Genomic DNA, 26527 nt, shown 5'->3' on the forward strand with positions numbered 1-26527 from the left:
AGGCACCTCCAGGCCTCCAAGGACAGGGAGGAGCCTGTGTGATGGCTCACCAAGTGGGGAGACCTTCCTTAGGTGGGGCTGTGGTGTGAACAGATATCCCAGAGTTAGGAAGATTAGCGCCCTTTCATGAGTTGGAGACTGGGCTGTCTGTGGGAGGCTGGGTGAGATTCACACATTCTCCTGCTAGTTCGTTTGCTGTCCCATGCAGGCCCTACTTCCAGAGTGAAACGCCAAGCCCAAGCCCTGCCCCTGTTCTGAGCATCCAGCAGACCCCAGCCCCACTGGCACTCTGCAGTCAGGGACTCACTGACATTCCAGGCACTCAACTGGAAGGCTGGTGGTCAATGTTCCCTGGTCTTTTAATCTCCTGTGCCCCTACCCCTCTGCACTGACTCCAGGACTACACAAAACAGTGACATGTTCTTCCTTCGTGAGTTTGAAATTGATAGCCACACTGCTCCTGGTCCTCTTCCTGTTTTTCCTAAAACTGATCCCCGAGCCTCACTGTAGGCCAGCCTCTGCCCATGATCCAGGTGCCCCTTCTTCTCAGGGTACAGGACCCCACGGAACCAAGGAGTCACAGTGTCCTTCCAGCCCAGGATCCCAGACCAGGGGACAATTGCCAAACCTGGGGTTTAGCCTCCTGGGTACCCGATTGTGGGATGTACAGGAGGAAGAAGCTGGAAGAATGGGACACCACCATTGTCAGTGAGTGGCCAGCTGTGGCCCCCATCCCTGGGGATGCCCTGCAGTGCCCATCTCAGGGGAATCTGTGAACAGCCCAGCTCAGGGCAGACAGTCCTGGGGTCTTCTGATGGAGGTGTCTTCCTTGGTCCTGCTGATGGCAAGGAGTGTTCTTGATGCATCGGCAGTTGGCTGGAGCCCTTGGGCCAGTCCCTGTGTGGTTACGAGTCTCTGCCAGCCTCACACTCAGTCAGGGGCACGGCTACCTCCAGGTGGGTAGGTATGGTGGAAGTTTACCTGGGACTGTCCTGCCCTACCTCACGCAGCTGTACTTCCAGGGTAAGAGTAAGAGCTCGGAAATGGGAAGGATAAGATGACCTAGGGAGCACTGTGTGGAGCCCGTCTGAGGTCAACTCACAGGTATTCCTGCTGCCATTTTCCAGCATTAGGAACCATGAAGGGTTAGGATGCATGGAACTTGTGCATGCAAGCGATGGAGTATCTCCTGGGTGTGGAATGCCTTGGGGATAAGGAAGGGGGACCAAGAGAGAAGCCCAGAAGTCAGGGCTTCACAAGGCAGAGAGTAACTTTCGAAAATGAGGCCACAGCTCCACAAGGCAGCTACTCCTGACTCGGAGTCCTGGGGAGCACTATGCACTGCCCCCTCCTTCACCCTGGTTAATGTCACCCCCCACTGAAGAGTAAGGGTGGCTCTCACTCATGGGCCGCCCAGTCTCAGTGCCCAGTGGCAGAGTCAGATCCGTGTTGAGTGTGTGTAACGCAGTACAACTCAGAGGTTCTTTCTTTCCAGCTCTACCCACCTCTGCTGCCAGGCACTGTGAGCCCCTGGGCTCTCTCCTGAGCTGGTGTGGCCCAGGGCCTGCCACCAGGTCCTCAGTGACTGCCCCTCTTCTCACTAAGGTGAGAGGGCAGATGACTGTGGACTCAGATAAGTCCCCCCTTCAGACCTTGGGCCTCAATTTCCCCAAAACACCAACTATTCTACCTCCACCCAGGCAATGCCAAAAGTTTTGCTCCTTTAGTACTAGGCCCCTATTTGTTTTAGTAACACCTTGTCACCAGTCCCAGCCCAGAGCACGATGCAGAAAGCATTTGTTACAATGAATGGCCTTGTCTACCACTCAGTAGATGAGGACTCTGGAGGACAGGCAGGCCCCTATTCCTGCCATTGGGGCTGTAGGAAGAAAAGGCTTGTGGACAGCACAGGACACTTTATCCCAGAAGAGGCTCTCTCAGCAACACAGGGTATGTGTCAATAAATGTGAAACAGAACAAGAACTAAATACTCTTCGGATAATTAGAGTCTGGCATTTCTTGTTGCAGGAGGTGGTAATGCCTTGAAGATTCAGATTCTCAGGGTATATACAGGTGCTTGAGTTTGGAACAAAATTGTAGGTGGCTGGAACGAAGTTAAGTCAGTGTAAGAGTGTGTAAGTGGAGGAGGGAGATGAGATAAGAGAGAGGGAGGATGGTGGTTTATGCATGCACCCATGTGCGTAAGTATGTAAGAGTGTGTGTTCCAGAAGGAGTCTGAAGCTTTCCCCATGTCCAGAGAATCTGAAGTCCTGGGTGAAACAGCCAAGTCCAAGGACACCAACGGGTCATTACCTCAGTCTGGCTTCTTACTCCTTTTTGAGGTCCCAAATCTTAGCTGTAGAACCAGGGTATCTACATCCCAACGGGAGCCTTCTGCCCACGTCAGCCCCAAAGCATGGGCAGTGGGCGGGTGAGGAGGTACTCACAGTTTCCTGCATGGGGTGACTGAGGGGCTTCTCGAGGGCGGCCATGTTGTTGGGCATGTCCGGTGGGTGGGAGAGCTGGGGGGGCCCATGCATGAAGTCGTTCATAGATGTCCCACCAGGGTTCCCATGGGGGAAGTCGAAGTTGCCATGGCCCTGGTAGTTGTTGCCTGAGAAGGGAACAAGATGGGAAGGTGGAGGTCACTAGAGGGAAGGTGCATAGCCCCTGGGAACAGGTGTGTGTAAAAGTCCTTTTCCTCCTGCGAGGCTGCTACAATCAGCCCCCACACCTTACACTTGGGGTAGTACAGGGAAGCAGCAATGCCGCCTTGGCCGCCTTGTTCAGTGTGTCCTGGCACCCCAGAGTGTGAAGAAGGGGGTGGTGAGCCAGGTCCCCGCAGTGCTGGGAACGGGGGAAAGGAGGGCAGGCCAAGATTGAGACTGAAATAGGATGTGCTGAGTGGTTCCCCCACAGGGTCACATTCCACACCTGGGAAGACCCAGGCCCACAGGGGGTGATCAGATTCTGGCAAGTCCACAAAAAATGCTGCACAGACTCAAGATGACACCATCAGAAGCCAGTGGTCTGGCCGCTCTGGGCATTGTGCCCTCCACTGGAAGGCAATGGTCAGAGGAATAGCATGCCGGGGAGCTGGGCCCCTCAGCTGGCTGTGGGAGTCTGGCTAAGTGGGCTAACCACTCTGGCCCACTTCATCCAGGAGCTCTGGGGACCTGTGATCAGGAATCCTGGTGGGGGAGCCACTACCTTCTGTATTTGAGAGTGAGGTATTTTCCAGGACCAAGTGTCACATGGGGTGAAGCTTGGTCTGGGCAGCAGGGAACCTAAAACCCAGGGACGGTGACCTTGGTGGCCAAAGGCTGGGGCTCCAGGAGCCTGGACTCTGTCCCTGGGAGGGTGGGCAGGTTACAGGAATAGGGATCCTATGGATGTTACAGAAAAATGTGGGAGGCTGGGGGGAAGCCAAGAACTCGGTGGGTGTGTTCTGGTAGGAGCCCCAGGAAGCTGGCTGGGGAGAAGATCGCAGTACCCCTGCCCCTTCATCCACACCCTCTGCCCTGCCTGCCATCAGCACAGAAAACCTGTGTGCCCCTGCTAAGATTCAGGCTCCCCTCCTTCCTGTCGGGTACCACCCACCTTGGCTGCTGTACTCATTGGAGTTGGTACCCCCGGGGGGAGGCGGGAGCGGGTAGGGAGATGGGCCAGGGCCCAGGGCTGCAATCATCTCCATGACGTTGGGCATGATCATCTGACTGGGGCTCATGGTCTTGAAGCGCTTGGAGGGGATGCCATCAGGGTCATCCTTGATGTGTAGGTCTGACTTGATGGGCACCGGCCTCCAGCTGCACGTGGGGTCGATGGTGACCTCTTCGAACTCGGAGCTGCAGGGAGCAATGGAGGCACGGCTGAGGCTCTGGGGTGCTGAGCTTTGGACACAATAAAGACATAAAAGTGTCCTTGCCAGGGCCTCCAGGCCCACTCGCCCCACACTGTGAACAAGGAAGGCAGGGCCTGGTAGGGATTTTTACATCTCATTTTGAGAGATGGGGAGACTGAGATGAGGAAAAGCAAGTAGCTGGGCACAGGGCAGCTGGCCTCAAGGCCCCCCAACTGGGGAGCAGTGGTGAGGGCACTGTCAGCTTCCTGTGCTGGCTGAGTTTCATCCCTCTGGAAAGTTCATTTGCCCCAAGTCCAGATGCCCCAAGGCCAAGTGACAGAGAGGTGAGGGATGTGGGTCAATGGGCTATCAATGGGGTGGGGGCTGTGTCAGCGCTGTCCTTCCCCAATCCCAATCTCACACCCTGCCCCACCATCTTGGCCGGGGCCCCACTTACTGTTGGATGGCGTTCAGGATGCCCCACATGTACTGATCCACCTCCAGGCCCTCGAGCAGAGCAGTTTTACTGGAAAAGGAGAGCAAGGGCTTGGCCTTTGCTCCTGGACCCGACCCTCCCAACTTGGTCCAGATTGTAATCTGTGACCCCAGTCACAGTTTGTAATCTGAGCCCCTGTGCTGGGTTTTGGTTCTGTTTTGCTTTTAGGGAAGGTGTGGTAGCTGGAGCATGAAGAACAGGGCCAGAGAGAAGCCAGAGAAGCTCTGTCCCTTTGCAGTGGGGATGGGGGAGGGGGGGTGACACTCACTTGCACACAGGACACCTCCAGGTCCCTCTCTCGCAGTTCAGCTGCAGATAAGACTCCAGGTCAAAGCACTGCAGAGGCCACAGAAAGACAGACAGGAGAGACCAGGACTGTCAGAACCCATGTAACTGTGCCTTTGGGACCGCTGGGAAGATATCCCCACCACCGAGAGAGATAGGTGATGGGAGAGATCCAGGGCTGGGGCTTAGATGGAGTGAAAGGCATGCTACCTTTCTGCCACACCAAGTCCCCTGTGCTTCTGCCCCAGCACCCCTCATATCACTTCCATCCTGAGTAACTCCACGCCTATGTCCTCTGAGCTACCCTGTAGCCCCTCTCCAGCTGACCCTCACTGTTTTTGCCCCATAACAGCCTTCTCACTGTGGACAGGGCACCATGGATTCTGGCCATCCCTTCAGCCCTACCCAGGCACCAAGTTCATCATCCATCTGTCTCAGATAAATAAAGTGATCAGACCATTCTTTGCATCCACAACTTTCTTCTGGAAGGAGGGAGGCTCCTGCCCCACTAAGAAGCCCTCAGGATCAGCTGAGGAGATAGTCAGGGCCCCCTCTGCAGTCCACACCCAGGTCTTGCAGGGATAGCTCCTCACATTTTTCCCAGCCTGGGCTGTCCACATATTGCACAGGGCTACCACAGCCTACTCAGACTGTGACATCACTCAGTCTACAGTCTCTTACTGAGTGACTGTTTGGGGCAAGGCCCTGGACACAGCTGTGGCCCAGGCAGAGGTATCCCTCATCTCAGGCCCCCTAATCAGCCATAGCCCTATGTGTAAGACTTCCAGATGGCACCTGACATCTGCCAGGGCAGAGACGGTCTACGCCCACTTCTGTAGCCTGCAACCCCCTAGGAACCTAGCCTGACCACAGAGAGAAGATGCTCCAAAGATAAATGATGGCTGAAATGAGTGGGGGAAGTCAGCTGCTGATTACCATGATCCCCTTCAGGACAGTGTCTAGACAGGCCCTGTCATCCCCTCTGCCTACCCCTGGCCAACCAGCCAGAGCCCAGGTGGCCTGGGGCTGTGCTTCCTGGGGCTGCTCACCTGGACATGCTTGCAATCATGGCCTCGAGCAGGCAGCTGGATACGCCGGAATGTGATGGGGCACTTCAGAGATACCTTGATGGCCGTCTGCTCCACGCCATCCTCCCCGTTGAGGGTCGTGTTGCCTGACGAGGCAGCCACACTGCTGAAATTCCGCTTGACTGCGGGGCGGGAGGCACAGGCAGGTGAGGAGGGCAGGGCAGTACCCTGAGGTTCAAGATGGCAGGTCTGCGCTGCTCCCCACTCTCTCATGTTGCCGAAGCCCAGGCTGGTTCTCCCCGAATGCCCATCAAAGGGAAGGTGCAAAATGCAACAGCCAGACCAGTGGGGACCCCATGCCAGCTAGCACTCTAGAAGGGCAGCCTCCACGTGTTACACATGTGGTGTGTATGCGCCATAACATGGCTGTGGCAGTCATCATCTCTTCAGAACAAGCCCCGCCTTTATGAGGAACGGGGGACTTTCTGCAAAGCTTGAAGACACCCAGCCTGATACTCCTTATCTGATTTACTGGGTCAGTGAAAAGCCCCCCAGGGGCCTTTGTGCTTAATTCTGCAAGTGTGAATTCAGCAAAAGTGGACAACTGTTTGATGGAATTCTAGGGCTTGAGGAGGCTAACACTAAGGCAGGAGGCACAGCAGAATACCTCCTTGCACAGCGCCCGAGTGAGTACCCTGGGGATCTCCTCCAAAGAAGTGGACGCTAAGCCAGTGAAGTCCCTCCCTCCTGAGTTTAAAGATAAGCTGGCGAGATGGGGAAGCTAATCTGACATCCACCCCCTGCGCTGCACCTCCCACATGGTGAATATCCTCCTCCAAATCTTCCTATCCTTCGAGGCCCTGGCCCAGGCTATCACCTCCTCCAGGAAGCCTGCCTAGACTGTCCTAACCTTGGGGTTTTGTTCTAACCTTCTTTGTGCCCTGCACAGCTTCTGTGGTGCATCTGTCCTATCTCTCAAGCTGGGTAGATAGTTGTCCTATACGGGCCAGGTCCAGGAATTCCTACCAGGCCTTATAGTACGTGGCTTATCTAATCGTCACAATAGCCCCAGACAAGAACGTGAGTCTGAGGTGGGGACTGATGCTCAGGAATACTCAGAGCCAAAGTGATGTGTGTGGAGCCAAAGGTCAGTACTGGGTGAAAAGTGACTACTTCTTAGCCCCAAACTTGGGTGGGGCTGGGAGCTAACTCTCACTTCCTGTCCCCACCCCAACTCACTTTTTGTGATACAATGCTCTGCAGGCAGAAGGCGCTTCTTGAGGAGGCCTTGCAGCACGGAGCGGACGGATGGCCGGTGTACCAGCTGTAGCACGAAGAGGTGGGACTACAAAGTGGGCGCAGACACTTAGTTCCTGCCCACTGTCCCCAGGCCCCATCCCTCCTGTAGCCTCTGCAGCCCTCAGCCACCCCCAGGCCCAAAGAACTACATGATCCCACAGTGATACCACTCAGGATCTGGACAGAGATAGACCTAGAGTCTCAGGATATATCTTGGGAACTGTGAACCCAGGTAGCCAGGCTAGGGTCACCACTCTGGGAAAGCTGCCATCACTCCAGGTGACAAGGTGGATTGACACTGGCATGCCACCTGGATGAGGTTACGGGACACACAGTACCAGGACTGGTGCCCATTCTGTTTCCTAGCCTCCCCTTCCACTGCTTCCCAGCACGTGTCTGTGGCTCTGCCTGCCAGAGGCTCATCCCTCTCTTCCCTCCTCCAGGAAGGCTTCCTGGATTATACCCCCCTGCTTCCTAACAGCTGTGCAACTTCACATGGCACTGCCATTCATGTGACTCTATCTGAGTGGCCTCAGTGCCCCTGCTTAAAAGAACAGGGTCAGAGTGGTTCCTTCTCCATGTCCCCAGGGAGGCCTGCAGAGCAGGGCTCTGATCTCAGGGGGAACATGAGGGTGGATGAGAAGTTGTCCCTGACCAACACGTCATGGTTTAAAGGGACATGTGCACACATGTACATGAATCTAAGAAAATAGATTTGGGGAAGGAGGGAGGGAACTAACTCAAAGTTTGGCAGAGTTGGGTCTGGGGGAAAAGGTGGTGAGGCTGTGACAGTTTCTGGTGAATGTGGTCTGAATAGAACACAGCTTGCGGGGACATGCAGAACTTTGCCAATAGAAGACGGGGTGGAGAGAAGGTGGCCCTGCAGGAGTAAGGTTGAAGTGTGTGTGAGAACGGATGGGGACACAGCCTTAGAGAGAGATCCAAGATGGCGATAGACATATCTCATCAGTTGCTCTTTTTCTTTCTTTTTCTTTTTTTTTTTCTTGAGACAGAGTCTCATTTTTAGACACCCTCGGTAGAGTGCCATGGTGTCCCAGCTCACAGCAACCTCAAACTCTTGGGATCAAGTGATCCTCTTGCCTCAGCCTCCCAAGTAGCTGAGACTATAGGTGCCTGCCACAACGCCTGGCTATTTTTAGAGACGGGGTCTCTCTCTTGCACAGGCTGGTCTGGAACCCGTGAGCTCAGGCAATCCACCCGCCTTGGCCTCCCAGACTGCTAGGATTACAGGTGTGAGCCACTGCACCCAGCCTCATCAGTTGCTCTTGATCAGGGGTGGGGTGGGGTGGGGTCGGGGAACTCTGTGACCCCAAGCCAGGCTTCACCAAGGAGGCCACACCAATACCCAAGCACAGAGGCAAGGAAAATTAAGGAGTAGGAGGAAGCAAGAGGAGAAAAGAGAGGAAGGAAGTGAATAAGAAGAAAACACTGGCTTGGGGCCCATAGCACAGTGGTTACGGTGTCCACCACATACACCAAGGCTGGTGGGTTCAAACCCTGCCCAGGCCAGCTAAACAACAATGACAACTGCAACAACAACAACAAAATAGCTGGGTGTTGTGGTGGGTGCCTGTAGTCCCAGCTACTTAGGAGGCTGAGACAAGAGAATCGTCTAAGCCCAAGAGTTTGCTGTGAGCTGTGACAGCACAGCACTCTACTGAGCGTGACATAGTGAGACTTTGTCTCAAAACACAAAAACAAAAAAGAAGAAGAAAACATCATGAAGAGGAGAACAGATGGAGACTGAGTATACAAGGGGAAAAGGCCACCAATGAAGATAGAGGACAGTGGCTCTAAAGGTGCACTGGGTGTGAAGTTTACTCCCTCAGCCAGGGTGTGGGGAGGGGGCTCTGAGTGTGTGGAGGAGTGTTTCTGAAAGATCACTGACGGCTGTGGGAGGGGGCACAACTCCCAAGGACAAAGCCGAAGACCAGAGGGGGTGAAGTGCTCGTGCATCCATGGCCCCCTGCCCGCCTGCTCCCCACACTCACGCAGCAGCAGGCTGTGACAGTGATCTGGATGGTGTTTCGGCCCGGCTGGCACACGTGCTTGAGGTGCAGGGGCTTGTGGGAGGTCTTGTTGTCACCGCGCTCAATGGTGAGGGGTGTGGCGTTGACGCTGACCTGCACCGAGGCGGGCCAGTTGGTGTTCATCTGCCGGTCCTCGTGGTGGTAGCACTTGAACTGAAGCTCCAGGTCAGACCTGGGGTGGGAAAGGGTGGGCGGGCTCAGGTGGCTTTGCTGTGGGGTTCTCTGCGGCCTCTGTGACCCCAAGCCAGGCTGCACACCTCTACACACACAACAACCTGAGAAGCCCCTGACCACGGGGCCCCATACTTGGCCACTACAACTCCCTGAGCCTCCCAAATTCCCTCTCACCCTGGATATTCGTTTTTCTGTATCTCCCCAACTGCCCCCACATCTGATAGCCCTGACTACAATCTCCCCCATCTCCCCACCCTTAAAGGGTGACTCCAGTTCCACAGAACAGAGGGACAGAAGAACAGACACTAATTTGACAAGACTTGCCACGAGGCAGATCATGCCCATTTGCAAAACTGTTGGAAACAGCCCTCACCCCGTGTGATCCCCGAGTACACAACACTGAAGGAGTGGCAGGAATCAGCAGTGACCACATATGCATCACAAGCCAACAGGGAGCAGGGGCCTTCCAGGAGAGGACACTCCCAAATAGGGAGTATGGGTGAGCAGGGGCCCCAGCCCAGGTGGGCTATGCAGTGGGCTGCCCTGTGCTGGGAGACTCCTTCCTTTGGCCTGAGTGTCCCAGCACCTGTGTCCTAAGTGCCCTAAGTGCCTGTGCCAACTCTGTCTCTCCGGCTGCCTCACTGCAGCCTCTTCAGTGGCAAGGGTGTGTGTGTGTCCAGTACAGAGAGGCATCTCTTGCCCTCAAGATGTTTATTGGGCAGACTAAGAGGGCCTTAGTCTCAGGCATAGCAACATAGCATGAATCCTGCCTAAAGACAAAGGGTTGGAGAAACCCACGGGTTGATTCTGGCATCTAAGAGCCCCAGGCCCAAGTCTTGGCTGTGCTTCCTGCTGTGAGAACTCATAGGAGATAATTCATTTCTCTGGCCTCAGCTTCCTCATTTGTCAAAAGGGAAAGTGTTGCCCACTCCCAAGATCCAAGCAGGCCACACATGGAGGCCATGAGCACAGGCCTGGCCCTGCGGTCCTGCACATCCCCATTATGTCCAGCAGCAGCCATCCCAGAGCCCAGCATATTGGCACAGGCCTGCCTCCCTCTCAGATTCTTCTCTTTGCATCCCAGCTCAGGCCACACGAGTGACACTCAAATTCTTGACTGCTGTTTCCTTCTGCCAACTCGGGGCCTCAGCTGGAATACCCTTCTCAGCCTTGAGGTCTGAGCTAGCCAATTCTTCCTCTGGGGTGAGTGACAGATGCTCCCTGCTCAAGGGCCGTGTTGCTTTGGCTGTCCACCCCACATGTCTGCAGGCTCCTTGTGACAACCCCAGGGCCTTACACAGGGCAGGGCCCCGTCAGCAATGTGGGACGTGTGAAGGCAACAGAAAGATGCTGCTACCAGCTATCCAGGGCCCGCCTGGGCCCAGGGAAGTCACCCCAGGGGCCTCCTCCACCCTGACACATACCTCCACATCAGTGTCTGGTGGACTGTGGGCCGCAGGTGAAACACATGGTTGCTGACGGCCAGGTTGTGCTCCAGGCGGAAGGGCTCCAGCACCACGCCGTCCCGCACGGGGAACGTGAGCCGGAGCTCGTCATTGTGGTTGGCTGGGGTGGGAGAGGGGTCAAGTGAGCCACATGCCCTGGGCTCACAGGAGCACAGGACTCCAGGGCCATGGGTGGCACTTGCACACCCTGGGCTGTGTGCTCAAAGGAGGTGGCCACGTGTAAATTGGGACAGAGGGGCTCTTCTTCAGGTGACCTGGCCCACCCCGGCCATGCATCCCCTCTGTTCCCACCTGCCTCCCTGCTCTGGAAGCCCAAGTTCCCCCTCCCTTCTACAGCAGAGGGCTGCTCAGCCACTATCCTTGAATATCCTCTCAGTGGGGCCTAACTGCTCTCAAACCTCTGCCTTTTCTGCAAGCACCCCCAAGCCAGGGGTCCCCCAGAGATGGAATTGCTCTATGAGGGGGAGAAGGGACAGTGGGGCCCTCACCTGGGGGTGGTGGCAGAGCGCTCATATTTGGCTTGATGTCAGGTGGAAAGGGTGGTTTGACATCTTGGCTGGGGGACAGGTAGGGAGGGATGCTGCTCCCTGGGGTCATGGGGGGTGTGGGGTTCCCTGGAACAGGCGAGTGGGGATAATTTGCCACAGGAACCGGCCTGGGGGGCTGGAGGGAAAGAAAAATCACATATAGACGATGGCTTATAGGACAGAAGGGGCCACGGCCATGGACACACTCCCCACTCACCCAAGGTCCCAGGGCTATGACCCTCCTACAGAGGGAGGAAAGCCTCCCCCCAGGAAACTCTCTTTGCCTTTTTTCTGGGTCTGAGCTCCTCCAGGCAGCCATAGACCCCCACCCACCATGTGACCAATGGGGACCACTAAGGCTCAGGGTGACGGGGAACTTGTCTGATAGAACTCAGGAGAGAACTCCTGTGACCCAGCCAGGCAGGCTTCCCACATCACAACACCCTGCATGCCCACACCATAGGGACCCAGATGGAGTCAGGGCCTGCAGAATCCTAGACCCAGGTTGCCCAGACCCCCCTCTCCCCTTCTCTTGTGGTCCTTGCCTTATTTTCTTTTAGGACCAGCCAGGCCCACACTTGTCCTTGGTTCACCCACCCAGAACTGGGCAGTCTCAGTCTTAGGCATGTTTGTGACCCGAAATGACCGGAAAATGGACCCTGACCCAATGGATCCCTCCTAACATCTGGAGAGGTGAGGGCAGAAACAGTGAAAACCCTTACACACAACAATTGCGTGTGGGTTAGAATTTTAAAAATTAAAATGGAACATACCCTATTGACATTCCCTTGGCTGTAGTTACTGTAGCTGCTTCCAGAGAAGGTGTTATTTTGTCCATTAAACTGTTCTGGCTACAAAAACAAGACAGACAATGCTGTGAGTGGAAGGCAGACAAGCTATCAGGGGCCCACTCTCCTTCCTGGCATTAACCCTGCCAGGAGTACAGGGCATGCTGCAGATGCTTACGCAGCGCTGGGGAAGGAGGGGGGTGGGGCAGGTCTCCCCCTGGGGATGGTATTTTGCTTCCCTTGCTCTATCCACAGTTACAAATTTAGCAACAGCGTTTATAAAAATAGCAACACCGAGGATGCTGAAGTTGGAGCAAAAATGGTAAACCCAAATGGCGGACGGTCGTGATAGTTTGGTTCTTTAGCAGATAAATGTAAAATAGTGAAGTGTCTTCTTCACTCCTGAGAGTGTAATTTATAGTAATTCTGAAGAAGGAAAAGGCTATATGCCTGAAGATATTCATGACAGTATGACTTCAAAAATGAAAGACCAGAAGCAACCCAACAGAGAGGGAATAATAAAATACAATACGGTTATCTCAGTGGAGCATTAGGTAGCCATTAAAAGTAAAAATCACGACTCTGTAGCAATATGTAACATGTTTATGATTTCAGGTTAAGTACAAGGAAGAGATTCAAAATTACAGATGTAATAACAAGCTTGCAGCCTGCTGCTGCCCACCTGCTTGCAGACAGTTTCAAATAAAATGTTAATGTATCCAGGGTGTCTGCTTTTTGTTTAAAAAATGAATTTCCTTTATCACCCTATGAATTCCATAAATAAGAAAAAAAAGGAAGAAAGCCACTATCTGAACTCCATGAGGATAGGAGGCAAGAAAAGCCAGCTGATCTGACTTTCTGGCCACTGAAAGACTTTCTGGCTTCTTAGCACACAGGGGGATTCAGAAACCTTCACCTACCCCTTGGTGTCTCAGGTGAGGTTAGGGATGTAAGGTATAGGGAGGGAAGGGACAAGGCTTGGGGTGGCACAGCTGCCTGGGGGTGGGACTCACCTTGTAATACTGCCCCATGTTGACCGTGGGGGGCGGGTACTGCCCGGTGCTGGGCTGGCTTGGCATCCTTTGCCCTGGGTAGTTGGGAGAGGTGAGCGGCCTTGGGGGGTTGGGAGTGGGGTACTGGCCTGGCTGGGTGGGGAACTGGCTGTTTGGTCCATATTGCTGGTTTCCATAGTTGGGCTGCAGAGGCAGAGAAAGGATGGAAGGTCACCAATGTCTTGTAGCCAAGCCACTCACCCAAACGCCAGGGTTGCACCTACTTCCCTTCCTTTGCCATCATGCTGCTGTCTACGCATAAACCACCTTCCCCACCTATAAAGGGGAGCAGCTGAAGCAAAGAAAGCCTGGGCCCCTTCCTGCCCCGACATCCAGGCACATTGCTTCTGCCTGTCCGGCTCATGGGCCACTTCCCCAGAAAGTTGTTCTTCCTGGAGCACATGCCCCCTGAACCTGAGGGACCCCTTCCCACCCTTTCATTCATGTCATGGCTCAGTTCTAACCCCCTGGTATCTCTCCTAGTGCTTGGTTCATAGCTCTGTTCTGCAGTGTGTACCCTGTGACATAGCAACACAGTCTACAGGATATGTGTCCAGAGAGGTAAGCCCTGTGCCTCTGCATTCTGAAGTTGAAGCTGGGTGGCGCTGTCCCCGTACCCTATATGGAGCAGAACGCACCCCTACTGTTCGGTCCAGGCTGTCTGCAACCTGCCATCTGCATGGAGGCTGGGAACACCAGGTTAGTGCAGAGTAAGTCAACTTCTCCCGGAAAGAATAATTTAGAAAGAAGAAGAGACAGCGTCACACTCTAACCACCTTCCCTGTCTGAAAAATCAGGTGACACTCAGGGTCACATGGCATCCTGCGGATCAGTGGTTTCTTTTTCCCTGTCTGTTGAAACTCCCTCTCAGAGTGTTTCCCTTGCCTTCTAGGTCCAGCAGTCCCATTGGTCACTGTGCCTCAGTGCCTGGCAAAGTGCCCTCAATCAATCCTTCCTCAACAAATGGAGGACCTGGGGGTCAACATCAAAGTGTGTCAGTATGGGAGAACTCTCTAGAGTGCATGCTGTTGTGATGCAGTGGCTGACGTGTGCAGCTGCAAGGCTCCCATCATGGGAGGTGTGCAAGTGGCTAGGGCCTGTCCACCAGGCCAGAGGACAGAATCCTCTATGGGGTCAGGTACCCAACTCCAGCTCTTGCGCTAAGGTTCCAACAATTCAAACACTGTATAAGCGACCCTGGCAAGGGGAAGGGCAGTATTCCTGTTCAGGGTCAGCCTCATAGGCTGCGATTACCCTGTGTCACAGCCCAGTACCACACATTTTGGATTTGGATAGCAGCAATATTCCATGAAGAGGATGATTAATGTAGTAAAGGTACCAAGGCCCCTTGGCATGTTCTCTCATGGTGGGTGAGAGCCAGGCATGCAATGTGTAGGCACAGGGCTGATGCTAATGACCAGGGATTAGCCGCAGCCTCGCTGGATGCTGCCTCCCTCGGCCTGGCAGCTCTGAGGCTGTGTTCACAGATGTATCACTCAGTCCAGAGGGAGCTGAGAAGAGGCCCATCAACTGTGTGGGGGCTGTGCCCTAGGAGCGAGGCCAGGAGCTCAAGGACCCCTTAAGGACATGCAGGGCCTGGGAGCCAGTGGTCCTCTGGTCCCTCTCTGAACTGTTGCTGACCAGGCTTGACCCAGCTTCCTGAACCTCCGACCTCTCTCTCCCCTCTTGGACTTGAGACCCTTCTACCCATTACTAAACCGCCCAGTCCATGCTTGGGTGGATGCTGAGGGGAACTGCACTGACCTTCAAAGAACTTACAGCTTAGGTATGGAACCCCACTGTAAACCCAAACTGAAGGCCACAGTCCTGAGCCCATGAGGAGGAGAAAGCCATTCTGAGAACGGGTGAGCAAGCAGACACCTGGGGCACCGTGCTCAGGAAGGGGCTGGGCAGTCAGGGCAGGTGTCACAAGAGGGGTCTGCTAGCTCAGGATCTGGGGTCTTGTGTCTTCTGCAGGTAAACTAAATCCTCACCCAGATGTGCCAGCTGCTGCCAGTGTTACCCATGAGTGTTCACTGGAGGCCCTGCGACATGCCCTCAGGGATGTCTGTCCTCTCTGACCTACACTGAGTCCCCTACAGCCTGTAATGCACAATTCCTATGTGGGTCCCTGTTCAAACCTTTTCTTTCCCCTCAGTTCCCAGAGGGCAGCATATATGGATTTTACCTCCCTAAATCTTCCCCAACACCTTGGCTGAGCCAGAGGCAGTGCTGCTCCCAACAGAGCAACTGACCTTGGATGGAGACCAGCCCTTAGAAGCACACTGCCCGCCCACCCACTGTTCAGACATGCACAGCCTTTGTATTCTGAAAGGGTTTGTCTCAGCTGTCACTCTGGGAGGGAGGGTGGGGAAGCCCTCACAGAGGAACAAAACCCAAAGCCATCCTGTTGATGTCTGAGGCAGGACAAGGGACAGCAGGAGCAGCTGCTGCTTGCGGAGCAGCTGCATACCCCAGCTCAGGATGAAGCACATCACAGGCATTTCCTCCCTCAGGTCCCTAAACAGCCCGAGGAGGTGGGCTAGATTGCCAGCACCATTTATAAATGAAAAAAACTAAGACTTAGGGAGGTGGTATGACTTTGCTCAAGGTTTTCCAGTTGGAAATGGTAGACCCAGGCCTCAAGGTCAAGCCTGCCCCTTCCAAGGCACTGCCTGCAGCTCAGTCCTCCCCCGACCCTGCCCGCTGCCCAACTCACCTCTCCTGGGTATGGCCTCTTTATGCTCTGAATGGGGAGGGACTGGGGCCGGGGGCCTGGGTAGGTCTGCTGGGGCATCCGCTGCCCATGTGTGCCAAAGGGGCTGATGCCAGGTGGCCGGGGCTGGTTCATGCCCATGGGAGGGCCGCTCATCCCCGAGGGTGTCATCCCAGCCGCCATGCTTGCGGGGTTCATGCTGCCCCCCATGGAGGCAGGCCCCCGTGGCCCGGGTTGGTTCATGAATTGGCTGTTATACGCCTGGGTGGGACCCATCTGGAAAGAGGAACAGACCTTCAACGGGAGAAGAAGAAAAAAAAAAAAAAAAGAATAAAATGCCACATGCATTGAAAGTGCAGGGAGGGAGTGGTGGTGGACGTGGGGGCTAGGGAGGGCCACTTTCCTGTGCAGCCACTGGTGCCCAGCCAGGTCCCAAGGGAGCGCTGTTCTCCCGGGTTCCCTGGAGCCCTCTGCAGGCCACACAGGAAAGACTCAGCTGGGGATGTCAGGGCTAAGTAGGGTGTGGGGTCACTTCAGTGCACAAGCAGCATTTCTAGGGAGGCAGGCAGGGCACAGGGAAGAGGGTGCAGGGGCGGGGAGGGGAGGGGAGGGTAGAGGTGGATGAGGATGGAGGCAGGAGCCCGAGTGAGGCTGATGCCCCTTTCCTGGAAGCTCTGGCCTGCCCTAGGTCCTGGCCAGTAGAGACACATCGTCCATCCACGAAGTTGGACTTGGCCCAGCTTCCACTTCTGCCCACTGCCCTGCAGTCCCCAGCCCCATGGCTCCTGTCCTGTAGCCCTATGGGGGCTACCCTCTCCCCCACCTAATCCTTCTAGTGGTCAGGGAGCAGCACTGCAGTCTGGGAAGAACCTATAGATTGGGCGACAAGGAGGCCACTGGCTTCAGAGGCCACCCAGGAGATAGGACTAGCCACAGGCAATTTTTAGACACCAGTCTCACTCTCGAGTGAGTAGGAGGCTCAGAGAGTAATATGCGACCCTCTTCCCCACATGCAGTCACACACCAAACCAAACAAACACGAGTGCCCAAATATCCCCTGTCACAGACAACTACACAGACACATCCACATTTAACACACATCCTTCAAGAAAACCCAAATGCACCCTGACACCATGAACTCCCCTAGCACCCACGACCCTACAAGCACCCATGCCCCAGCTCTGCTTTCCTGGAGCTGCCTGTCTGGGTGGACTACACTGGATCAGGACTAGTGGGGACCCTTACCGGTCCATACTGGTTTATATCCTTGTTCTGCGTTTCCTGCAAGGCTGCCACGGTGGCCGTGGCCGTGGCTGTGGCCGTGGCTGCTGCTGCTGCCACTGCTGCTGCTGCTGCGGCAGCCGCGGGCTGAGTGAAGTCAGCGGGTGGCCTGGTGTGTGGAGGGATGCCCATGCCCGCAGGGGCGTTAGGACCCCCAGGGTAACTGTGGGGAGAGAAGGACAGAAGAGTTAGACACTGCCTACATGTGAAGACGATCCTGCAACAAACCTTGGGCTGGGAGGGAGTAGACGGGGCTGTGCCCAGAGGGGACAGGGTCTACTAGGGGTAGGCTACTCTCGCTGGGTACTGGGTGTTGCTGCCCCTCACTGCTCATCCTCTGGATTCTGAGCCTCAGCTACCTGCCTTCCAGCAGTGACAGTGGAGCTCCAGGTGTGTCTGACACCTATGTTTAGCCAGCAGGCCATACTGCTCTGCCAACCCCATCCAGAAACCCAGCAGCGCTGTTGTGAGTCCCAGGAGCTGGCCAGGGGTGAGCCCAAGGTGGAGGGGTCTAGTACAGGGCCACCAGTGAGAGGTGGGCAGGTGCTTCTACCTATCTGCATCAGTCTTGCCTCGGACTGCCCCAGAGCTCCTTCCTGGGATTCTCCACCCTCCCTCCTTCTCCTGAGACTGGGAACTCTGTTGTCTCTGCATACTTCTGCCCTCATGGATCAGCAAGGCAATGTGATTTTCCCAGACTGCTTAACTGTCTGTGGACAACTGGACTCACCTGCAGCTGCTCTTCACCTCTCCTGAGCTAGTTCTCTCAACATCTTTCAATTTATTAAAAAGGTACAAGGCAGAGAAGGGTCATTTGGAGGAATGAGAATATTGCCCTGAAAGCTGTCAGAACCGGCCTAACTGCTACAACGTCTAGTCTGCAGGCCAGCCCAAGAGCTGGAAATGACTGTGCCCCTTCAATGCATGGGACAACTGAGGATAAGACAAATGACAGGGCTTGCCCACAGTTCTTAGGCCAAGAAGCATGGAGCTGGGTGTTAAGTGGGACCCACCAATGGATGGAGAGAGAAGGGCAGGGTTGAAGAAGACTGCTGCCCGGGCCAGCCCCACTCACCTGGCCCCAAAGCCCCCACTGCCAGGGTAGTTGGGCCGGCCGTACATGCTCTGCTGGATGTAGGGCTGGGCCGGGCCAGCCTTGGCCGGGAACTGCTGCTGCTGCCCAGCAAACTGTGGGGAGTTGAGGCCGGGGTTGCTGGTGGTCATGCCCGACGCCATAGGGTTGCCGCCTGGATTCATGGGGTTGTTGGCATTGGCCATAGGGTTCCCGAGAACCTGTGGGCAGAAAGAATGGCTATCACCTAAGCCAGTATCCAGGGAGCATGGAGAAGAAGAGGAGGAAACGAGGAAGAGGGAGGCCGAGAGAAAGAATGAGGTGGAGGGAGGACAACAGGCAGGGGGAGGGGGATGAGGGCAGCATGGGCCACCCAGAGTGCTGGTGATCAGAAGGGGCAGGCCTGGGAGGCAGGTAGTGAAGGGCGTGAGAATGTCCACCCGGTAACAGAAGGATGTGAAGGCATGACCAAAGTTCACAAAGCCAGCTCAAGTTCTCCCCAGCACCTTGGGCAGCCCGTGACAGGAGGTGAAGCAGCTCCTGTGTCAGGTGTCAGGTGGGAAAGCACCAGGCTACTCAGTCTCCCACCCTACCAAGGGACCTGGATGCCAGTGGGTTGCGCTACCCAGAGGCCCTGGGCCTGAGACCACAGGTAAGCTCAACGGCTCCCTCCAGGGGCACAACCAGCCCTGAGCCTCCACTTGGCCATAGCCAAGGCCAGAGGTTGGGTCGGTGGGAGGCCCTTGGTTAGGGCAGAGGAGGACTGGAGGAAAGAGGGAGGAATGGGAAGGAAGTAGGCTTGACCATTTGCCTGGCTGGGGGTCTGTCACAAATTTAAGGGACAACATTTTGCTAAAATCTAACCCGGGCCAGGCAGGGTCAGAGACCTCAGACTTTGGAGCCTTGAGGCCAATACACACAGGAAGTTATCCTGTTTCTCCAACCAGAGTAAACATGGGCTAGGGGAAAAACCCCTTGATGACTATCAGACAAATCCCATCCGCCCAGAAAGGCCTAAGGGATAGCGGATGGCGGCTCAGTGCTGCCCTCTTGAGGTGGGTGTGGACCCTTTCTGGGATAGAGAGTGGGGTCTAAAGCCAGGTGTGTCTTAGAAGCTAGTCTTCCAGGCCAGGCAAGCCTAAGAGAGCTTGGTGACTTGAGGGCCTCAGGGATCAAGAGACAGTCCTGCCTGGAAGCGGCTGTGGCTGGGGTAGGACAGACTCTTACCTGGCTCTGGGATGTGTTGGTCACTCCCCAAACCGTGGTGACCACGGAGAGGGAGCCGGGAGGCTGGTTGGTGTTCTGCTGCCAAGGGACAGAGTCATAAGGGAACGACCCATCACTGCAGAGGGAGACAGAGGGGAGAGAGATCCTCAGTACTCAGACGGGGCCATGTTCATCACCCCACCATGCTACGGCAGCTCCCAGCCAGTCCTGGACCCCCCCACTTCCCACTGGCCTGTTGCAGAACATGTGACAGGTATGGTGACAGGCTGTGCAGAAGTGACCACCTCTCTGCTGTCACCACAGAGAGCTTCTGGCTTCCCTAAGCCAGAAGTCCACAGGCCATACAAGGGAGGAGGTGGTGTGACCTGAGGCTCAATTTAAGCTCTTCCTTTGCCCAGGCTGTGACTCCACCTGGCCCTCTACGATCCCCACACCACCTTCCCCTTGGAACTGCCTGCTTGGGAACTGCTCCCCACCCCCACTCCCTGTCCCCTCCTGGTGGGTGGGCCAGCAGAGCCCAGCGGACTTGCTTTTGGAATGCAGTCTTTCCCAGATCACCCTTCCTTCCCACAGGCCCAGCCTACCTGCTGCACTTCTGCCCTGCCCCCACTGTCTCTCTCAGGCACATCCCCATCAAGTTAATAATCTCCCTCCAACCTCTAAGACACTCAGCACAACCAGAGACCTTTAGTGGCTTCCAGTACTCCTAAGGCAAAATCCAAATTCCCACTTAAGAATGGTTTAGCTGCCTGCTGTCCTTCCCTATGTTCAGCTTCAGCTGTCTTCTCTGGAAGCTGCCCCCTGAACACTGCCTCCTCTCTGCCAACCAGTGCCACACCTTTCCCATACCCTCACTAGGCTGGGCAGTTCCCACCTTGTTTGGGGACATCTCCCTAAGGAGCCCTCATGCGTCAGAAGTAAGGACTTTGGCCCAACATACTGCTCTTAGCCCTATAGTGAGTGTCTGGTGACGTCTTTCTACTACCTGTCATAGTACAAGGGGACAGTGAGTGCCAGTGGATTCTGGGAAGGGGCAGGCGAGCTCACAGTAGGAAGACCTGCTTGGGATCAGCCCCCAGGAGTGTGGGCCTGAGGCTGCTTCGCCCTCTTCACCGAGGGTCACCAAATCCCAGATGCAGAGCCCAGGGAGAGCAGAAGAGCAAAGTGACCACATCAGTGGCCCTGCCTCTATCTGCCTCGGGTAGCCCATTGGGGGCTGAGGTGTGCAGTGCAGCACTGTCAGGTACTGTGTGTGTGCGTGCACTGGGGGAGGCAGCGGGTGGGAAGGAACCTCATACCTGTCTGGCCGGAGCCTCAGGAACAGCAGACAATGGAAGACAAAGGCTCTCATCTCACTCACACCCGAAGAGCTTGTGCCCCTCCCCATAGGCTGCTCTTGCCCAAGAGCCCAGGCCAATTGGGGCAGAGGTGCCAGGGAGGCACCAGTACTCACTAGGAATGCAAGTGGGGTGCAAGGAACCCAGCCCAATGGGGAGGATTTCTGGGAGGGAGACAGAGTCTCGAGTGACCAGCAGGCAGAGGGGAGCCAGGGTGGCTGAGCCCTGTCATGTCAGCCTGGAGGGCAGCAGCCTGTCACTTGCCCCTCCCCACCTGGATGCCCTCTCTTTGGGAACTCCCTGCCCGCCAGCCCCTGGCTTCCTTCCTGTCCCTGCTCAGACTGTCAGAGGAGCCTGTCTCCACCTTCTTGGTAAAAGGAAGAACTCTCACCCCACATTCCTTGTCCCCACACCCTGGCTTTGTAATGTTTTTCACAGCACTCCACCACTGTTATACATTCATTTGGTTATTATCTATCAGCACTAGCACAGAAGCTCTGTGACAGCACAGGCTTTCGTGCTCAGGGCCCTGGAAGTTTCTGCACTCAAGTCTCCTCATCTGTAAAACGGGTGTAAGAATGATCCCCCCGCCCAGTGCCCTATGCTCAGTGTTTTCCAAATGCAGGTCATAGAACCTGAGTGGGTGATGACATTGAACCAGCAGGAGGGAAAAAAGGGCTTTCTCAACCGGGACGTGACACAGGCGTGAGATGACTCATGACTTCTGAGGGAAACAGCAGGACCAGAATCACAAGAGGAGCTAGTCAGGGCACTCAGCTGGTAGACAAGGTGAAGGCTAGTGACCTGTGGAAAGGGGTGAGACCCAGATGCATGGGTCCAAGGGGATAGACACAGATAGATTCTGCTCTTGAGGTGACAGGCTGGGGACTAGGAGCCCAGAGACAGTGGGCAGTGCAGAGAAACCGGGGGAAGTAGGTAATGAGTGTGCTCCTAATGCTGGGCTGCAACCACCTCTTCTCTCCCAGGGAGGTCACTTGGGGACCTGAAGTACCACCTGGCCCCAGAGCTGGCACACCAGAGTCTTGCAGGGAGGGCTTGACTTAAAACAAAGAGGAGGTCCTTGGACACCTGCTGTCCTGTAAAGCCTGTGTCTTAGATAAACATGAGATCCCCTACAACTCAACAAAACACAAGCCTAAGTCTCTTCTCTGCCCAGAACTTCTGCCCCCAAAGTTCCCACATTCTCCAGGCCAACATCAAATTAGACAGAGGTCCCTTTCCTTTCAGAACATGCCTGGCCAGGCTCAGGAAGTACACACTGCTGGAAGACCCCTGGGAGCTGGCAGCCACTGCCTTAGCACCCCAGCTAGGGAGGCCCTGGTTGGGGACACTGCATAGGCCTACAAACATGCTCCCAACTGCCCTGCAGCTCCGTGGGTGGGCCTTGTGGGTGGAAACCAGCTCCTTCCTGTTTCACCCCCTCTACCTCAAACCTGGTGAGAAGCAAAGTTAACCAAATTTCCCAAACTGGGCATCCCACCTTCTGACTGGAAGGTTCCCTGCCTAGGAACAAAGGTGCACACGGGCAATACGAGGCACACCTATGTGCATGCACATGTATGTGTGCACACACGCAGGGCCCTGCTGACACACTACTGCACACACTGGGGAGACAGGCGCATGCATGTCGGGGCAGACTCGGGACTGGCGTGCCTGCTCATACACCTGCTGCAGAAGCAGAAGTGGCAGCCACACTCACGCGGCTGTGACTCATCTTGTTCTAGGGGAGACAGCTCCTGCTGTTGCAGTCAAGGCTTTCGCCCCCGCAGGCCTCCCCACGGCTGCCCTGCCGACACCACACCTCTGTCTGGACTCAGACACCACCACCCAATGTCAAGGACAAGTCAGGCTCCCAGGCTGCCACCAGGGAGGCAAGGCCTGGAGGAGGTGGGAAGGACTACGGGGTGCCCTGAAGCCCCTTTGTCTCCCCTAATAAGCATGGTATAACCTGCAGACATGCTTGGCTCAGGGAGAGGTGCCTGGCGTGACTTAATAATTCCTCCCCACTCCATATAACTCTAACCCTGGTCTCATGACACGAGTTGGCCCAGCCACAGTCCTGTCCAGCCTAAACAGCCACAATAACCCTGTTCCACCCACAGAGGCACAAAAGCCAGAAGCCTCTTGGGTCTCAGCAGCAAATGCTGAGACTACTAAGCACTTCCCAAGCCAGGGCTGCTGTGCTCCCATCTCTGCACCTCTTCTCAGTCTGGGAAGCTCTGCCCCACCCTGAAAATGCCATCCATCCTTTCCAGGCCAAGCCAAAGGCCATCTCTTCTGGGAAGCCCTTGCATGTTCTGGGGTTACAGGCAAGGGCCTAACGCTTTTTTCTTCTGGAGCCATAACCTTGAATTCTTGGGCATAATGTCTTCACACACTTAAGGGCTTAGGAAGCCTTTGTTGAATGAAACCAAGTGACAGGGAGACCACCATTTCTCTGGCTTACCCTCAGAAGGCTGCTGAGAATGAATGAGCCCATTTGATATGTCTGGGGCAGACTGACAGTGCGCCTATAACCACACGACATTGGGGCCCAAGATGTGAGCGAGGGACACAGGGGGAAGCAATAAACCCACTGCTCGCTCTCCGCCTCATCTGTAGATTGGGGATGATCACAGCACTTCCCCTGGAACACTATTGTCAGGATTAAGTACACATGCTTAATATGTGTTCAACATATCTTGGATACCCTAAAACTGCTGGCTTTTGTTATTATTATTGTGATTTATCAAGTGGCTTCTAGATGCAAAGAATTAAGTGAACTAAGAACTCATCAATGTCCTGCTAGGTGGCCTCGACAGATGCCTCTCTGAGGACCACGGCTCGCAGAGGGCGAGGCTCCTAGATCACCTGACTACAACAGGTGTGTGTCTCAGGAACTCAGGATCCAGCAGGGCAGATCTGGGAGTTCACAAAGGTTCTAGAAAGGGATTCTCGGGGAAGTCACCCAGCACAAACAGACAGTGAAGAAGTGAAGTTGGGCCTCAAAGTCTGGTTGCAGAGAAAATCCAAACAGCGTCCCAGGAAAATCACTCTGTACACTGAATTGTCTGCTTTAGCTTGGACTTGGTAGCTTGACAAAGATTCAGGGACTTCTTTTTGAGGCTATTACTCAAAGGACAGAAGGAAGCCTCACAGGAGATAGGTTACCTAAATGGATGGAGCTCTGGAGTCAGACTCTTTGGGGCCAAACCCTGGCTTTGCCACTGACAATTTTGGCAACCATGGACATGTTAGTTGAAGTCAGGCTCAACGTCCTCATCTGTAAAATGGGACTAACACTCTTTCAGGATAAAAACATGAGAATACAGGTACAGTTCAGCACAATGCCCAGTAGAAGGACCCTGCATGACTGTGCTTGTACCTTTTCTCTCCATTCTCAGCCCACCCAAGGTGTAGGTACTCACGTGATGATACAATGAAGGAGCTTACGAGTTTTGCAAATATACTAGAGAGGAGAGGAGCTGCTATCATTCCTGCCTAACAGCTAGAAAGAATGCGTTTTCCAAGCCTCTAAGGACATCCTCAGTTTTTTTCTGCCTTCCCTTTCCTAGTGAACTCATACCTATGCTTCAAAGCCCAGGCTGCATATTCCCCTTTATAAGTCTCCTAAGCCTAGTCAAGGGCAATTTCCTTTGTTCCCTCAAGAATTTTTCCATATATTTTACAGAGCGCTCTTCACACTGCACTTACAGAAGATGTCTATGAACCAGCTCCATGGGCACTGATCAAGGTTTGCTGAATGAAAGGAAAGAAGCAAGGCCTGGGATGAGGGAGTGATGACCCTGGCTCCTGGGCACCCCTGGACACAAACATTCATGGAAGGAAGGGTCAGGGAAGACTGGGTTGTTTCTTTCCTTGCACTTCTAACAGCCACTTTATTTGGGAGAACTAACAAATTCCTAGTAAGGGTGTTGTCAGACACATTCTAATTAATTTCCCCTATCTGGGTATATTGGTCCTGTCTCCATGTGAGGCTATAGTGTTACCACTAATGAAACGCCAAGCCAGTGAGGAGCTGAAGCTCCCACCCTCTTTAATTTAGGGGAACCATTAATAGCATTCTCCATCATCACAATTACTGGGGCCTATTTCCTTCCCTCCCTGCGGTGAAACTAAGAGAGGAACTTGTGTAGCAAAGCTCGGCGTAGTAACGGGTGTTAACATTTTTCAATAGGAAGGAGGAAAGGAAAAGATCCTTGTGTCTTGGCCATCTGGAACGGATGGAGCAGGGATTTATGGGTCTTTCAATTCTCCCTTTCACTGCTTTTTAAAAAAATTTTTTTCTGGGGGGCAAGAAGGGCCTACTAAAAACTAAGCTTTAGTACAGTTATGCAAAAAGAGCAAAATGAAGCTATGAAGATGGTTGTGATGTGACCAAGGGAAGGGGAAGACAGGGGGTCAGTTCTGGCTCCGTCCTTGTCAGCTGACCACAAATGAGCAGAGTCTGATGGCTCCTGGCTGAAGGCCAGAGAAGAGCACCTGGTTTATGGAGCTTCCAGTGTGCCCGGTTTGGTGACAAGCATCCATATCCTACCACTCCCCTTTTGTAGATCAGGAAACCAAGGCAGGAACAAGGCAAGTAACTGCCCCCAAGTTACCCAGCGAGAGGACCTGAGAGCCTGGCTCCAGGGCCTGTGTCCCGACCTGCTATGCCCAGGGGGCATCAGGAATCTCTCCCACCCAGGAGCTCTCCTCTGGAGGCTGCAAATCCCACATCTGGAAGAGGAAGGATGGCACCTCTCAATCTTACAGACTTTCCCTGGCTCTAGCTGGCTTTGATTATAATCAAATAACAGCATAAACAAGATTTATTAAGCCCTTAATTACCTTCGCAACACTGATTTGCATATGGACAATGTGCTAATCACAAATGGCTTTTTTAACCACTCATTAAAAATCTGGAAGAGGGGCGGCACCTGTGGCTCAGTCAGTAAGGCGCAGGCCCCATATACCGAGGGTGGCGGGTTCAAACCCGGCCCCGGCTGAACTGCAACCAAAAAATAGCTGGGTGTTGTGGCGGGCGCCTGTAGTCCCAGCTACTCGGGAGGCTGAGGCAAGAGAATCGCTTAAGCCCAGGAGTTGGAGGTTGCTGTGAGCTGTGTGAGGCCACGGCACTCTACCGAGGGCCATAAAGTGAGACTCTGTCTCTACAAAAAAAAAATCTGGAAGAGGAGGGCAGAAGTGCTTCATTGGTATCAACTCTAGGTCACTGCAGGAACTTGGAAGGTGTCCTACTGCTCAGCCACTGTCCAGGGCCCGTCCCTGGCCTCTCTGGCCTCCCCTCCACTGTGCAGCATGCTGCACACCTGTCAGTACAGAGGACCAGTGGTGAGGACAAAACAGGGAGACTCGGGGTCTAAAGACTTTCATAAGCTGGATAATTAATATTTCTCATCACCACCCTTACCCTCAAAAATGGCCTCAGGGGCTATGATAAATTGAGCATTGCCTGACATTCAGCATTCCCCAGCAGGGAACCACAAGGCTCAGAGAGGTCAAGGGCCTTACTTGGCCACACAGCCTCTGGGTGGAAGAACTCAGGCCCTGACTCGCAGCCTCACACTGTAGCACCAAACTTCCGCATCCTGTAGAGGACTTGACTGTGACACCTGAGCTACAGAAACACTATAGTCACCAGGGATCCTCCAGCCACCTGTGCTCTCTGGGGGTGGGGTAGGCCTCCAAGCTGCATCATCCTCTCCCTTTCGCTGGTCCTCACTGCCCTTCGACAAGGACCCTGAGCCTTCAAATAGTTAAGATACCTCTAAGCACAAAACTGTGAATACCTCAGTACTGTACCTAAGATGGCCTCTGGCCCAAGGTCTCCTCAGTGAAAAGGCAACCAGAACTTTCTTCTTCCAAG

General features: G+C 54.5%; 1 protein-coding gene across 10 annotated transcripts in view; it reads right to left on the reverse strand.

The window, feature by feature from the left end:
- Positions 1 to 26527, reverse strand: part of ZMIZ1 (zinc finger MIZ-type containing 1) — a 239401-nt gene that overhangs the window by 6233 nt on the left and 206641 nt on the right. For 9 of the 10 annotated variants that reach the window (XM_053582469.1, XM_053582463.1, XM_053582462.1 and 6 more), the window contains 15 exons: positions 19304 to 19418; positions 18080 to 18297; positions 16969 to 17167; positions 15727 to 16017; positions 12969 to 13151; positions 11941 to 12018; positions 11129 to 11303; positions 10599 to 10740; positions 8962 to 9172; positions 6890 to 6995; positions 5672 to 5832; positions 4606 to 4673; positions 4299 to 4367; positions 3601 to 3845; positions 2448 to 2614 (listed from right to left, as the gene is read on the reverse strand). In XM_053582469.1, the coding sequence (XP_053438444.1) occupies positions 2448 to 2614; positions 3601 to 3845; positions 4299 to 4367; positions 4606 to 4673; positions 5672 to 5832; positions 6890 to 6995; positions 8962 to 9172; positions 10599 to 10740; positions 11129 to 11303; positions 11941 to 12018; positions 12969 to 13151; positions 15727 to 16017; positions 16969 to 17167; positions 18080 to 18297; positions 19304 to 19418 (2428 nt within the window). The remainder of the gene's footprint in view (positions 1 to 2447; positions 2615 to 3600; positions 3846 to 4298; positions 4368 to 4605; positions 4674 to 5671; positions 5833 to 6889; positions 6996 to 8961; positions 9173 to 10598; positions 10741 to 11128; positions 11304 to 11940; positions 12019 to 12968; positions 13152 to 15726; positions 16018 to 16968; positions 17168 to 18079; positions 18298 to 19303; positions 19419 to 26527) is intronic. The other variant, XM_053582468.1, reaches the window with a different exon arrangement.

This window comes from Nycticebus coucang, chromosome 3 (assembly GCF_027406575.1).
Source record: "Nycticebus coucang isolate mNycCou1 chromosome 3, mNycCou1.pri, whole genome shotgun sequence".
Lineage (NCBI taxonomy): Eukaryota > Metazoa > Chordata > Mammalia > Primates > Lorisidae > Nycticebus > Nycticebus coucang.